Here is a 13,990-nt window from a genome sequence, read left to right as displayed (position 1 = left end):
AGCCAGTTCAAAACGTATTTTCTAAGACTATATCTGGGACTCACATGGGACATAGTAGTATCATCCCCAAATCCCCAAAACTTTACTCTTAGACTATCCACTGTTGGCCTCTCCCGATTCCTAAGAGGTCAGTAAGGGTCGTGCATAAGTGCACCAGCGTGCCTCCCGTCGCCTGTCCTAATGTTTCTCTCTTTCTAGTATCATGTATATAAACATTGTTATGTCCTTGTATACTGCCAATATGTACTTGACAAAATAAATAAATAAAAAGATTGTATTGCATAATAAAGATATTGCTCTAATATTGAGTCAGAAGTTTACCTTACTGAATCTTATTTGCATTTTTAAAAGCAAAACAAATTCCTAAGGAATTTGTAATGTAAGGTAAAGAAGGGAGAAGACGACCAACAGAAAAGTACAATGAGGGGAAAATATGTACAATCCTCTTATTCATACTTAGGGTTTTTTAAAAAAATATTTTTGAAAATGAGGACAGATATGTAAAATAGGGTTTTCTTGGAAAATTTCTTGAAAAAGTACTGCAGGTAATTTTCAGGTTAGTTGTATCCAGCTCATTCCCAGTCAAACTACATCAAAATCAGAGCGAACATCCCCAACTCTCATTACAAATAGCAAAAAATTAATTTAATATTTATTTATCAAACCTAAAAATGGGGGTTTCCCATCTCCTGTCTGCCTGCAAGAGTTTTCTTTATATGGAAATTGCTCGAATGATCATACCTACTTCATTCCTGCTGGAGAATTTGGGGGGGTTTTGGAGGGGGGGGGACGTTCTAAAAAAAATCTTCTGAAATGCATAAGTGCCTCTTTTCAATCAGTTACACTGATTTTTTAAATAGAATTTTCATGAAATCCCTTGAAATAATTTGGGAAAGGCTTTTGTGCGGGTGGGTTTTTCACACCTTAGCAGGAACTTCCATTAGGTCACATAAGAGTCTAAAATAATATGCAGCAGCATCACTAATTACCTGATGCTTTTTAAAGAAAGTTCGGCTGGGAGGAAATGAGAGTGTTTGGGAATCATTCCTATACAGGAGAATAGAGTTTTACATTTTCTCTGTTTCTGAATAGAGAGACAAATAAAATCCAATTGTTGAATGACAGTGAACAATAGGATGATGCACTTTGAATAGATGGGACCTTCACTGGTTTGGAGCAGGGGTGGTTTCCTCCCGGTTTGGACCAGATCGCCTGAACTGTTAGTGACCCTCTGGTGATGTAATTTTGGTGTCACCGATCTGGTTCGGGCAATGCTGGTCTGTGGGGCTGCCCTCTTTACCTCCCCAATTTTTGGTGAATTTTCCTGTGTTCTGATGACTTCTCCTCATTCTCTGCTTTGGAAAAAAGCCCTCCTGCCCACCCCTGGGTTAATACCAACCTTTATTATTATCTCCGGGACCACCTTCTGCCGCACGAATCCCAGCGACCGGTTAGGTCCCACAGAGTTGGCCTTCTCCAGGTCCCGTCGACTAAACAATGTCGTTTGGCGGGACCCAGGAAAAGAGCCTTCTCTGTGGCAGCCCCGACCCTCTGGAACCAGCTGCCCCTGGAGATTAGAACTGCCCCCACCCTCCTTGCCTTTCGTAAAGTTCTTAAGACCCATCTCTGCCGTCAGGCATGGGGGAACTGACACATCTCCCCCGGACCTATACAGTTTATACATGGTATGTTTGTGTGTATGTTTGCTTTTAATAATGGGGTTTTTAGTGTTTTTTTAAATTATTAGATTTGTTCTTACATTGTCTTTGTTATTGTTGTGAGCCGCCCCGAGTCTATGGAGAGGGGCGGCATACAAATCTAATAAATAATAAAATAATAATAATAATAATAATAATCTGAAAAAAATAAAGGTCGGATTCTGTTTTAGGCAGAATCCACCATCTGAGCATTCAAGGAAATCAAACCGTGCAAAGGAACGCATGCACAAGCGGAACATGCGTGTGAAACATCACAATACAAACCAGTGGCGAAGATAAAGTGGAACCCACCCCTGGTTTGGAGGCAATCAATATCACAAAATCACACATATGAACAAGAATCTGTGCTTCCTCACACAAACATAGAAGTCTCCATAACAGATACCCAGCGATACACATAAATTCTTAGGAAGTACTGGTAACCCTCAACGTTCAACAGTTCATTTAGAAGCCGTTCAAAGTTACGATGGCACTGGAAAATGACCATTTTTCACACTTACGACCAGACGAGGATAACCTTTTGTGCCTTTCTGAGAGGCAGTCAGTGGAGAAACCAGATTACACAGTTTAACAACTGCAGTGATTCAGTTTAATAAATATGGCCAGGCAAAGTTGTAAAATGGGGGCAAAACTCACTTAATGAAGACCTCACTTAGCAACATATATTTTAGGTCTCTTAATTGCGTCGTAAGCTGAAGGCTCCCTCTATCGAGGGCTTCTGCTTACCTGCTAATACACGGCCTTGCAGGTTCCCCGTCTTCAAATCAGTACCCTGAAAAAGAGATAAAAATTATGTAAAATGGAACCAGCTCTTTCATAAATCTACATATTGGGTGGACTTTGTTTTAGAAGAAGAATAGGAATAGGCAGGGAGAAAAAAGGGGAACAGGGTTGGGATTCACTATTGCTACCTGGAACAAACCATTAAATAACACAGCAAATCTACATCTGAGGCAAAGTCCTGATTACTTCACACACTATAAAAACCATGTACAGTGGCATCTCTACTTACGAACTTAATTTGTTCTGTGACCAGCTTCTTAAATAGAAAAGTTTGTAAGGAGAAGCAATTTTCCCCATAGGAATCAATGTAAAAGGAAATAATGTGTGCGATTGGGGAAACCACAGGGAGGGTGGAGGCCCTGTTTCCTCCCAGGAGATTCCTAGAGAGGCCCCACGGAGGCTTCTCCACGCCTTTTCCGGTCCTGTTTCCTCCCAGGAGATTCCTAGAGAGGTCAACAAGTGCAAAGAAACAGGACACATGAAAAAAGGCACAGATAAATGGCTATGTTTTGCTTTATAAAGAAGCAAAACCTAGCCACAAACACATAAAATGAGTGCATACAACCTGATACAGTAGGACAGGGATGGTAGGAACACTGGTGCGCTTATGCACGCCCCCCTTAAGGCCCTCTTAAGAAATGTGTAAGGTCCATGGTGGACAGTTTAAGGTAAAAAGTATGGGGGTTAGAGATACTAACAACAGGAGCAGGTAAAGAGTTCCAGACATTTACTACACTGGAAGCTGTGGGCATACGTGCTGGTGGCGGTAGGAGCAATAGGCGGTAGAGCCGGGGTGGCGCAGTAGGTAGAGTGCTGTACTGCAGGCCACTGAAGCTGACTGTAGATCTGAAGGTCAGTGGTTCAAATCTCATCACCGGCTCAAGGGTTGACTCAGCCTTCCATCCTTCCGAGGTGGGTAAAATGAGGACCCGGATTGTGGGGGCAATAGGCTGGCTCTGTTAAAAAGTGCTATTGCTAACATGTTGTAAGCCGCCCTGAGTCTAAGGAGAAGGGCGGCATAAAAATCAAATAAATGAAATAAATAAATCCGCTCCTGCCTTGTACGAACTGCAGTAGTAGAGGCTAAACCAATTTCGTTGTATACATGTTGTACAGTGACACTAAAGCCTTTGACTTTGAACCTATTTTGTCCTTATCGATTTAAGTACAATTTGTAATAAATTCCCATTCTAGGATATTAAAATCTCCTTTTCATTGATCTTGTTGGAGGCGGGGGAAATGCTGTAATATTTTGCCTGGTGAAAGTTTTCCCAAGTTTGCTTAACTTCATTTTACTTGTTTCTCTCTCTCTCTCTCAAATCTGCCTGACACATTGCTTTGTGCCTAATCCTGCTGGTGGGAGCTATGGTTTGCTTGCTAATTTATATTTAAAGTGTCATGGCTTTATAGATGGCAGCACAGCCCCCTGGGGAATTCTCCTGAACCAGAGGCTGTGCTGTTACCATGTCACAGAAAGAATGACAGACTGATAGCACTGGACTTTTTTCTCTGGGCTCCAGGTTGCTAGGAAAGTTGCGAATGCTTTCCTTCCAACCTGTGAGGCCATTATATGCACAGGAAATTCAGGCAGCAGATAATTATTGTCTTTGCCATGGCAAAAAAGGTCACTGTGGTTTTCAAAAACAACAAGTAAGCTGGTACACCAGATAGGAGGTAAAGTATGAGGAAAGAAAAGGGAAATATACAAGGACAATGTGCACATTTCTCAGCTGTATCCCTACGAGGTATTCATTGAAAACATTTCAGCTCTGTCAAAGACCATTTAGGCATTTAATACATGGATGCTGAAAAGTGCATTTGAATTTTTTCTGGTGGATTTTTTTTATTTCCTGTTATATGCGAATGCCTTTAATGGAGAAACGATTTAAAAAATTATCAAACGGGCTATAAAGCCAAACTAACCTTGATTTGAATAGAAGTTAATTTAACTATAAAAAGCACTTTACAGACCTGCTTTCAGAATGTATAGGCTTGAATTTAATCGTGATTAAAACAGCAATGTGCATTTAAGTGCCTTGAAAGTAAATCATATTGTAATCCAGATAATAGTTTATATGTAGGACAGAATCATCATTCGAAACATTTACAAACAAAAAGGTAGCAACGATGAACCACCACCAATTTATTGCTGTATTATTATTAAATCTACTGTAGCGCAACAGAAAAGATTAATAAGAGATGTAGACTTATCTTGATCTTCTCAAGGGTTCCAGAAAGGTATCTGGTGATGCTTGAAAGGGGTAGGGGTGACTTCTTAAAATCAATGTTTAAGTTTTGGAGGGGGGATTAAAATGGGAATTGGGTGCAGAAGCCTCTAAGTCAGTGATGGCGAACCTATGGCACGGGGTGCCACAGGTGGCTCGCGGAGTCATATCTGCTGGCACGAGAGCCATTCCCTAGCTCAGCTCCAACATGCATGTGTGTGCTGGCCAGCTAAGAGGGCGTTTTTGGCTTCCAGAGATCCTCCAAGGGGATGGGGGAGAGCATTTTTACCCTCCCCCCCGACTCCAAGGAAGGCTTTGGAGCCTGGGAGGGTAAAACACGAGCCAATTGGGCCCACTAGAAGTTGGGAAACAGTCCATTTCCGGTCTCCAGAGGGCCTCCAGGGGGTTGGGAAAGCTGTTTTCGCCCTCTCCAGGCATTGATTTATGGGTGTGGGCACTCAAGCATGTGCGATAGCACGCATGCACATTCTTTCAGCACCCGAGGGAAAAAAAGGTTCACCATCACTGCTCTAAGCGGTAAGCCGGTCCCAGGCTAATCTTACTAATCTCCTAATCTTCTCAAAAGGTCCTGAAATCATGCCATCAAAATTCAGCCAGCTAAATTTCAGAGGCATATTTGGGACTTGTACACGACTCTTTCCTTTCTACAAAAAAAAGAGAAGCAGCTATACTGTGGCAAAGACTGTGAATTACACATGAGGGTAGGACAAGAAGCAATGGGTGGAAACTAAACAAGAAGAGAAGTAACTTAGAACTAAGAAGAAATTTCCTGACCGTGAGAACAATTAATCTGTGGAAGAGAAGTTGCCTCCAGAAGCTGTGAATGCTCCAACACTGGAAGTTTTAAGAAGATGTTGGATAACCATTTGTCTGAAGTGGGTGTAGGGTTTCCTGCCAAAGCAGAGGGTTGGACTAAAAGACCTCCAAGGTCCCCTCCAACTCTGTTGTGATTGTTGTTGTTGTTGTTGTTATTGTTGGACTAGAAGACCTCCAAGCACTGGTAGGTTCTGGCTTACCTCATTGCCGGTTTGCTTTCTCTCACACACGTAAGTACAGTGCTAAAAAAACAAGCATCTGCGCATGTGCAGAAGCGAAAAGCAGCTTCTGCACATGCACAGAAGCGAAAAACAAGAGGGCAGGGCTTATGTGCCACCAAGAGAGACAGTTGGGAGTGTGGCCTGCCGGCTTGCCAGTTCAGCAAGTGGGGGGAAATTCCTGCTAATGGTTCTATAGAACCAGTCTGAACCAGTAAGAACCAATCTCTGCCTCCAAAGGATTATTCTATTACTCTATTATTCTTTTCTATTTTCTCCAGATACTATGTACAGTATACACGCCTCTCAGCTCATTTACAAGTTCAGATAAAATAGAAACATAGAAACATAGAAGATTGATGGCAGAAAAAGATCTCCTTCTCCATCTCGTCTGCCCTTAAACTATTTCCTGTATTTTATATTAGGATGGATATATGTTTATCCCAGGCATGTTTAAATTCAGTGACTGTGAATTTAGCAACCACATCTGCTGGAAGTTTGTTCCAAGCATCTACTACTCTTTCAGTAAAATAATATTTTCTCACATTGCTTCTGATCTTTCCCCCAATTAGCCTCAGATCGTGCCCCCTTGTTCTTGTGTTCACTTTCCTATTAAAAACACTTCCCTCCTGAACCTTATTTAACCCTTTAACATATTTTAATGTTTCGATCATGTCCCCCCTTTTCCTTCTGTCCTCCAGACTATACAGGTTGAGTTCATGAAGTCTTTCCTGATACGTTTGATGCTTAAGACCTTCCACCATTCTTGTAGCCCGTCTTTGGACCCATTCAATCTTGTCAATATCTTTTTGTAGGTGAGGTCTCCAGAACTGAACACAGTACTCCAAATGTGGTCTCACCAGCGCTCTATACAGCGGGATCCCAATCTTCCTCTTCCTGTTTGTTATACCTCTAACTATGCAGCCAAGCATTCTACTTGCTTTCCATACCGCCTGACTGCACTGTTCACCCATTTTGAGACTGTCAGAAATCACTACCCCTAAATCCTTCTCTTGTGAAGTTTTTGCTAACACAGAACTGCTAAAACGGTTAAATAGGGTTGTTTCATATATTTTCCTGATTCCCTTGGATCATTATTCATTCAGTAAAGTTATTCTCTGTTCTGGAAGAAAGAAACACATCCTCTTCCTCTTGTAGGAAGGTTCCTCTACTTCCAAGAAGGTGTTTGGTCTATGAACATTTATGGCTGTTATGAAGGTGGTGGTGTTTTTGCAGACCCTGCCTCTCAGCCTAATTGTAAGATAACAATGAGGGTGAGAGAGGGAACCATATACATTGGTTGAATGCCCATTAAAAAGGCAGAAAATGTAAAGTTAATAATAATTTCACAAGTCAACACAGCCACGAACATTTATATCATCTACTACTGGCAGCAGAATAAAATCATAACATTATAAGGGATGGAAATGGCTCTGTTCAGTGATGTAAACAAATTAAACCATCCACAATAAGAAATTGTCCAGCTTCTGCTTGTATTCATCTTATAACGGGAATGAGGGATATTTAAGTAGCTTACCACAGTCTATACATCCTGATATACAGTTTGTGACTAAAAGCCCCTGGTCACTTTGAATTCAGTATGAGTGCAAAGCAAACCGTATCCCATTAATATACAGTGGCAAATTCCCAGTTGATTTTAGCAGTTATGGATTCTTTGTTAAGTAACAGTGCATTGCTACGTAGGGCTAGAAATACCTTAAGCACTTAAGCATTTGTTGCAATCTCTGAGGATTGTCAATGCTTTTTCAGTTCTATACAGAGATGCCATCTAAAAAGCTTGCGCTAGCCCATAACTTTGTAAATACTCTTCGCAACAGTTTACAATGAGTTGGATCTACTTTTTTAGACTTGATATATTGTCTTTGCACTTTAATTGCACAGTTTTAGCAGTCATCAAAATACCTTCTGCATGAAAATGTGCACAAGTTTGTGGGTGATAATAATAATAATAATAATAATAATAATAATAATAATAATAGTAATAATAATAATAATAATAATAATAATAATAATAATAATTTATTGGATTTGTATGCCGCCCCTCTCCGTAGACTCGGGGCAGCTAACAGCAATGATAAAAACAGCATGTGACAATCCAATAATAAAACAACTAAAAACCCTTATTATAAAACCAAACATACACACAGACATACCATGCATAACTTGTAATGGCCTAGGGGGAAGGAATATCTCAACTCCCCCATGCCTGGTGATATAAATGAGTCTTGAGTAGTTTACGAAAGACAGGGAAGGTGGGGGCAATTCTAATCTCTGGGAGGGGTTGGTTCCAGAGGGCCGGGGCCGCCACAGAGAAGGCTCTTCCCCTGGGGCCCGCCAAACGACATTGTTTATTTGACGGGACCCGGAGAAGGCCAACTCTGTGGGACCTTATCAGTCGCTGGGATTCGTGCAGTAGCATGAATGAAAAATGTTAGTTCTAATGTTTTCTTCAGTCTGCAAGCAAACTGTTCCATACAGGGTGTGTTCCAAAAGTAATGCATTTTTTAAAAAGTAGTTTATTAAACAGATTTGCACAAACACTTAAAATTCTTCAAAGTACTGTCCTTGGGCCTCTACACATTTTTTCCAGTGACTCTGCCAGGGTGCGTACCAGTCACGGCAGAGTTGCTGGAAAAAATGTGTAGAGGCCCAAGGACAGTACTTTGAAGAATTTTAAGTGTTTGTGCAAATTTGTTCAATAAATTACTTTTTTAAAAACAATTGCATTACTTTTGGAATGCACCCTGTATATTGACATTAAAGGACTATAAAAGTTGGGACATTGTGCTTAAACTAGGTATGATGGTGACAGAAACCAACTGCAATCTCTTTTCTCCTTTATAAACATACCTGTTTCTGATACTGTACTACTCTGAATAATGAAGAAATCTGATAAGACTGATTGCAAGTCAATTTAGCAATAAAAAAAAAAGATTCCTAGGATAAACAAATTCTTCAATCTACCAGAAGTAGATAATTTGAAGTGATTTATCTCCTGTTGTTAGTCTGAAATAATGATAAAACATATAACAGAAAGCACTACAGTAGGATTAGTAATATTAAAGAATAAGAAATGCATATGGCATAATATAAATGTAATAATATATAGTGTTTGTTGCACTAGATGCACCTGCCCTGTGTTACTTCCTGCCACACCTGTAGCTACTGTAAATTCTTTCCTCCCATCCAGGTCTGATAAACCATATCAGTTTTGATTTGTAACATCTGTTATTAATCCAGTAGTGTGGACACACCTTTTTCTACCAAGAAGATTCAAGTCTAACTTGATCCAGTAAGTTATCATTACAAATAGCACAATGATAATTTCTTTAGATAATCAGTCTTATTTTTCAAAATATACTGATTTTTTTTAAAAAGGGAAGTAATATTATGATTTCGGAACTATGCCTTATTAAAAGTACCCACATTTGGGTACCATTCCAATGCTTTTAATACTTTCAAAATAGCAGTTAATAGGAAAGACCCATCACCAAACAACTAAAAAAACTTTAATTAATTTCTGCCTGTCACAAGGGGTACTGAAATCATAACAACAAAAAATGGTGATAGTGTTTATAGCAAGAAGAGATGCTGTTTTAATGTTGTGTTCTAGGTTGGCATGTAATTCAAGTTCAAAGCCTTTACTGACATTGTACATCATGTATACAACAAAATTGGTTTAGTCTCTACTGGTGCAGTCCATACAAGAATACAAAGTGTATTCTAAGTCTTGAAAGCTTAGAACTGCGGTGCCTAAAACACGATTTATGTATTGCCCACAAGATCATACGCTGCAACGTCCTTCCGGTCAACGACTACTTCAGCTTCAACAGCAACAACACAAGAGCACGCAACAGATTCAAACTTATTATTAACCGCTCCAAACTTGACTGTAAAAAATATGACTTTAACAATCGAGTTGTCGAAGCGTGGAACTCATTACCGGACTCAGTGGTGTCAGCCCCCAGCCCCCAACATTTCTCCCTTAAACTCTCCACGATTGACCTCTCCAGGTTCCAAAGAGGCCAGTAAGGGGCACACATAAGTGCACTGATGTGCCTATCGTCCCCTGTCCAATTGTCTTTCCTTATCTCATATATTATATATACTATATCCTTCCCTTCTCCTTCTCTTCTTTCTTCTTTTCTATCTTTATATATATTACTTAATGTCTATTCTCTTTCATATGTATTGTATATTGGACAAAGAATAAAATAAATAAAATAAGAAATAAATAAATATATACAAATACGTAGCTATACAAAATGATCTCATGGAGAATATCAAACCTAAGGGTGGAATCGCCATTTTATGGAGAGAATGGCAAAGGAAAACAAACAAAACAAATTGAAATATTGGCAAAATATATTGCTTATTTATTTCAAACACTGCAGTACAGAATGCATTTTGAATAAATAAATAAATAATAGATGTCTCTATCTTACTGTGCCTTTTTCATATATAGGATTATAATGAGTAATACTGTATGCTTCCGATGCATACCTTACTTCTTATGTTGTTCTAATAATTTGGATCCAAATTACTTGGGAAGTATAACAAAGCCAATTTTGCAAGCTTGTGATCAAGAGAATGATCTGTAGCTTAGAAACATTTTAAACACCATCAAAGACTGAGTGAATAAGACTTTTTCATGAGAACAATACATTTGTTTTGTTTTGCCAATTAGCATTTGATGCTCACTAGCATTGAAGTATTTTGTGGGCTGCATTTTAGCCTCTCACATCAATCCTGGTTGTGAAAAGAGGGTTGACTAGCCTGCCTCGAAATCTTAAGAGCCACATTGAAGGGCCCGTGAATTTCAAAATGGCGGGGATTTTTTGGAGTTATGTTAGAGTAGTGTTCAATGAGGCATACCCTTTGAGCTATATAAATCAAGATAACCATTAGATGACAGCAAAAGGTTAGAAAGACCAGGTTCTGCCATCCAATGGAGTCATGTTGAGTCCAGTTCAAAATGCCTAAGCTTCATTTCCTGGGTGGGGGGGATAACTTTGTTTGTTCTGAAGGTTAATTCAATCAATATCAACATCAACTTTATTTTATTAGTCAATTGACCATATCAAGGCGAGGAAAAGGACCACATCGGTCGTCATAAAACTGTGACTGGTTAAAATACAATAAAATTGGCTAAAATAGAGGGAATTTGAATAAATAATAAGTTAAAATGCAGTATAATATGCTAAAATTGAGTAGTAAAACATAAGAATATAACTCGTGCAAAGGATTATATTAAACAAATCTAAGATACTAATATAAAATATTCTTAAGTGAGTTCATCTCCTTTGCATGCCACCCCAATATGTTCTATAAAACGTATTCTCATCTGAACAGCCCTGACTATAAACTTAGCAGTTCTACAAACTGCATATACTGTATATTTGTACCCTGAAGAAAATATGATAATTGTTTGTTACAGATCCATGTAATACTTGGATGGGAGACCCTTTACAATTCCCAGGTTAATTCAAATAGTTTGATGCTAAGAAACATTTAACCAGATGGCAACTCCACAATGGGGTAAACTATAGGTAACTAGCTAGGTCATGTGGAGTGATTTAAATCAGGTGTCTCCAACCTTGTCAACTTTAAGCCTGGTGGACTTCAACTCCCAGAATTCCCCAGCCAGCAAGCAAACCGGAAGCACTTCACCCCAGTTGGAGACCACCGATTTAAAGAGTTGCTAGTGCATAGCACGAAAGAAGGCATTTGCTTCAGTTCAGCTCAGCTCCTGATGACTTCATAAGCATAACATTTTTGGCAATGGTAAGAAAGTGGTATGACACTTTTCGTATCTTCTTCTAGAATATTGTTGCCAACTTCCTCATCTAGTCTGTTGCTCCGGGAATTGTAAAGGGTCTCCCATCCAAGCATTACATGGATCTGACTCAGCTGAACCTTTGCATGTTTGAATACATGATGCAACACCTGCTTGCTCATCTTTTCTTTATAGATAAGACTCCGCTGAGCCTTTGAAGGTAAGCTGAGGCCATCTATAAAGAAAAGGGTGAGCAAACGTATGTTGCATCATGCTAATAACAACCGTGCCGTGCCAAATCGTTTCAAAAGGAGTTAAGTGGCAGCTTTGGTTGTGACTGAGTCATTCACTGCATGTTTGGAATTACCGGTAGTGGAATAGCTCAGGTGGCCTTCTTTAAAAAAACCAACAAGGAAACGCTCTTAAAACAGAATCAGATAAATCAATCTAGGTCAACAGAGCAGGTTGATCTCAGGTGGGGATCCTTCTTCTTTTAATTTTTTAAAAGTTTTTTTTATTTATAGTACATTTAAAAAACATAACATACACGCAACAATGTAACACAATACAGACGAATAAAATAAAATAAATAAAATAAAATAAAATAAAATAAAATAAAATAAAATAAAATAAAATAAAAAAATAAAATAAAATAAAATAAAATAAAATAAAATAAAATAAAATAAAATAAAATAAAATAAAGGTACATGACGGTCTATTCAGTATATGCATTGGTTATTCCCTCCCCCCCCTATTAATTTTTCAATATCTGTTGTGAATTTGAATTGATTTAAAACGTCTCCATCCTACTTGCTAGCCTCTAGTCTTGGTTCTCCTTCTCTCCATCCAGTTATATAATTTATTCCAGGTTTCAAAATAATCTGTATCTGATTTGTCCTTTAGTGTCAGTTTGTCCATCTCTGCACGATAGAATTTTAAATAAAATTTCTTCTTCTATAGGGATATTTTTATTTTTCCATTTCTGGGAGTAGGCTACTCTTGCCGCAGTTAAGATATGTAACATTAAATATACTTTATTTTCCTCATATTTGTCGATGGTATTCCTAACAAAAATAATTCAGATTTCAGATTGAATTTCATCTCTAAAATCTCTTCCAGCCATTATTTAATTTTCTCTCAATAAACCCTTGCTTTGTGGCATTCACACCACATGTGATATTATGTTCCAATAGTTTTTTTGGCATTTCCAATATGTTCCTGATATATTTTGATTCATTTTAGCCAGTCTGGGGATTCATTTTAACCAGGTGGGAATCCTTCTTGTGAAGCAGGGGAAGGGAATAAAGGAATTTCTAACTCTTGTTTCTTTGATTTTGATTGAGTTTGCAACTAACATACATCTATATGTTCTCCAAGCAAAATTTATTTCATTTGATGATAGCTTGAATGAGTCATATCTGTACTTCTGTACTGTTTTGGTCTTATGGCAGTATCAGGGATTTTATCTGAGCATCCCTATCATATACCTATTATTATAAATCCTTATTGTATTGACAAATAATTTAGCAATACACTCCTAAACCCACAAAGAGGTGTATTTCCTTCAGAGAAATTGAAGGTGATGGAGGAGAGATTTCACCAAATCCCACATAGCACTTAGCAACAGCAGTAGCATTTAAACTTATATACCACTTCACAGTGCTTTACAGAACTCTCTAAGAGGTTTACAGTGTCAGCATATTGTTCCAAATGATCTGTATCTTCATTTTACCATACTTGGAAGGGATGGAAGGCTGAGCCAACCTCGAGCCCGTCAGGATCAAACTACAGACTGTGGGCAATGTCAGGCTGCAATGCTGCATTCCAACTAGTGTGCCACCTCAGCTTCTATCATACATATGTATCTACCAGTAGCTGGATATCTGTGCTTTGCTACAAAACAGGTGGTTTCTGGCCCCCAAAGGGCCTCCGGGGAGGTGGGAGAAGCTGTTTTCACCCTCCCCAGGCATTGAATTATGAGTGTGGGCACTTGTGCATGCACGATGGTGCACACCCATCCTCTTTCAGCACCTAAGGAAAAAAGTTTCGCCATCATTGATATATGGCAACTGGCATTTGGAACAGAGTTATTTTCCAGTGGGGAGGGGGAGTAGAATGTTGGATGAGTCACATGCTGGCCATGCCCACGCCCACGTCTGGTTTAGTGAAGTGGTAGCATCAGAGCATGTTAATATAAGGTAACTAGCAGTTGGAACAGAGTTCTTCTCAAATGGGAAGAACGTCTAACTCCTTAGCATCAGTGTGTGTTAATATAATACTGTATAAAAAATACTAATGATCATTTTGAAAAATCCTTTCTTAGTGAGTATCTAGAAGCCAAAAAGAACATACAGTTCTGGAGATTTTGTGATGAGTGCATGGTATTTCGTTTATATATATAGAGAGATATAT

The 13,990-nt window shown here is 38.9% G+C and overlaps 1 protein-coding gene across 2 annotated transcripts in view; it reads right to left on the bottom strand.

Moving 5' to 3' along the window:
- Window positions 1-13,990, bottom strand: part of PEBP4 (phosphatidylethanolamine binding protein 4) — a 257,724-nt gene that overhangs the window by 40,470 nt on the left and 203,264 nt on the right. For both annotated transcript variants that reach the window (XM_070765245.1, XM_070765242.1), the window contains exon 5: window positions 2,445-2,490. In XM_070765245.1, the coding sequence (XP_070621346.1) occupies window positions 2,445-2,490 (46 nt within the window). The remainder of the gene's footprint in view (window positions 1-2,444; window positions 2,491-13,990) is intronic.

Source organism: Erythrolamprus reginae, chromosome 12 (assembly GCF_031021105.1).
Source record: "Erythrolamprus reginae isolate rEryReg1 chromosome 12, rEryReg1.hap1, whole genome shotgun sequence".
Classification (NCBI taxonomy): Eukaryota; Metazoa; Chordata; class Lepidosauria; order Squamata; family Dipsadidae; genus Erythrolamprus; species Erythrolamprus reginae.
Note: the sequence above shows the minus strand (reverse complement) of the source record. Positions and strands in the feature narration are given on the sequence as shown.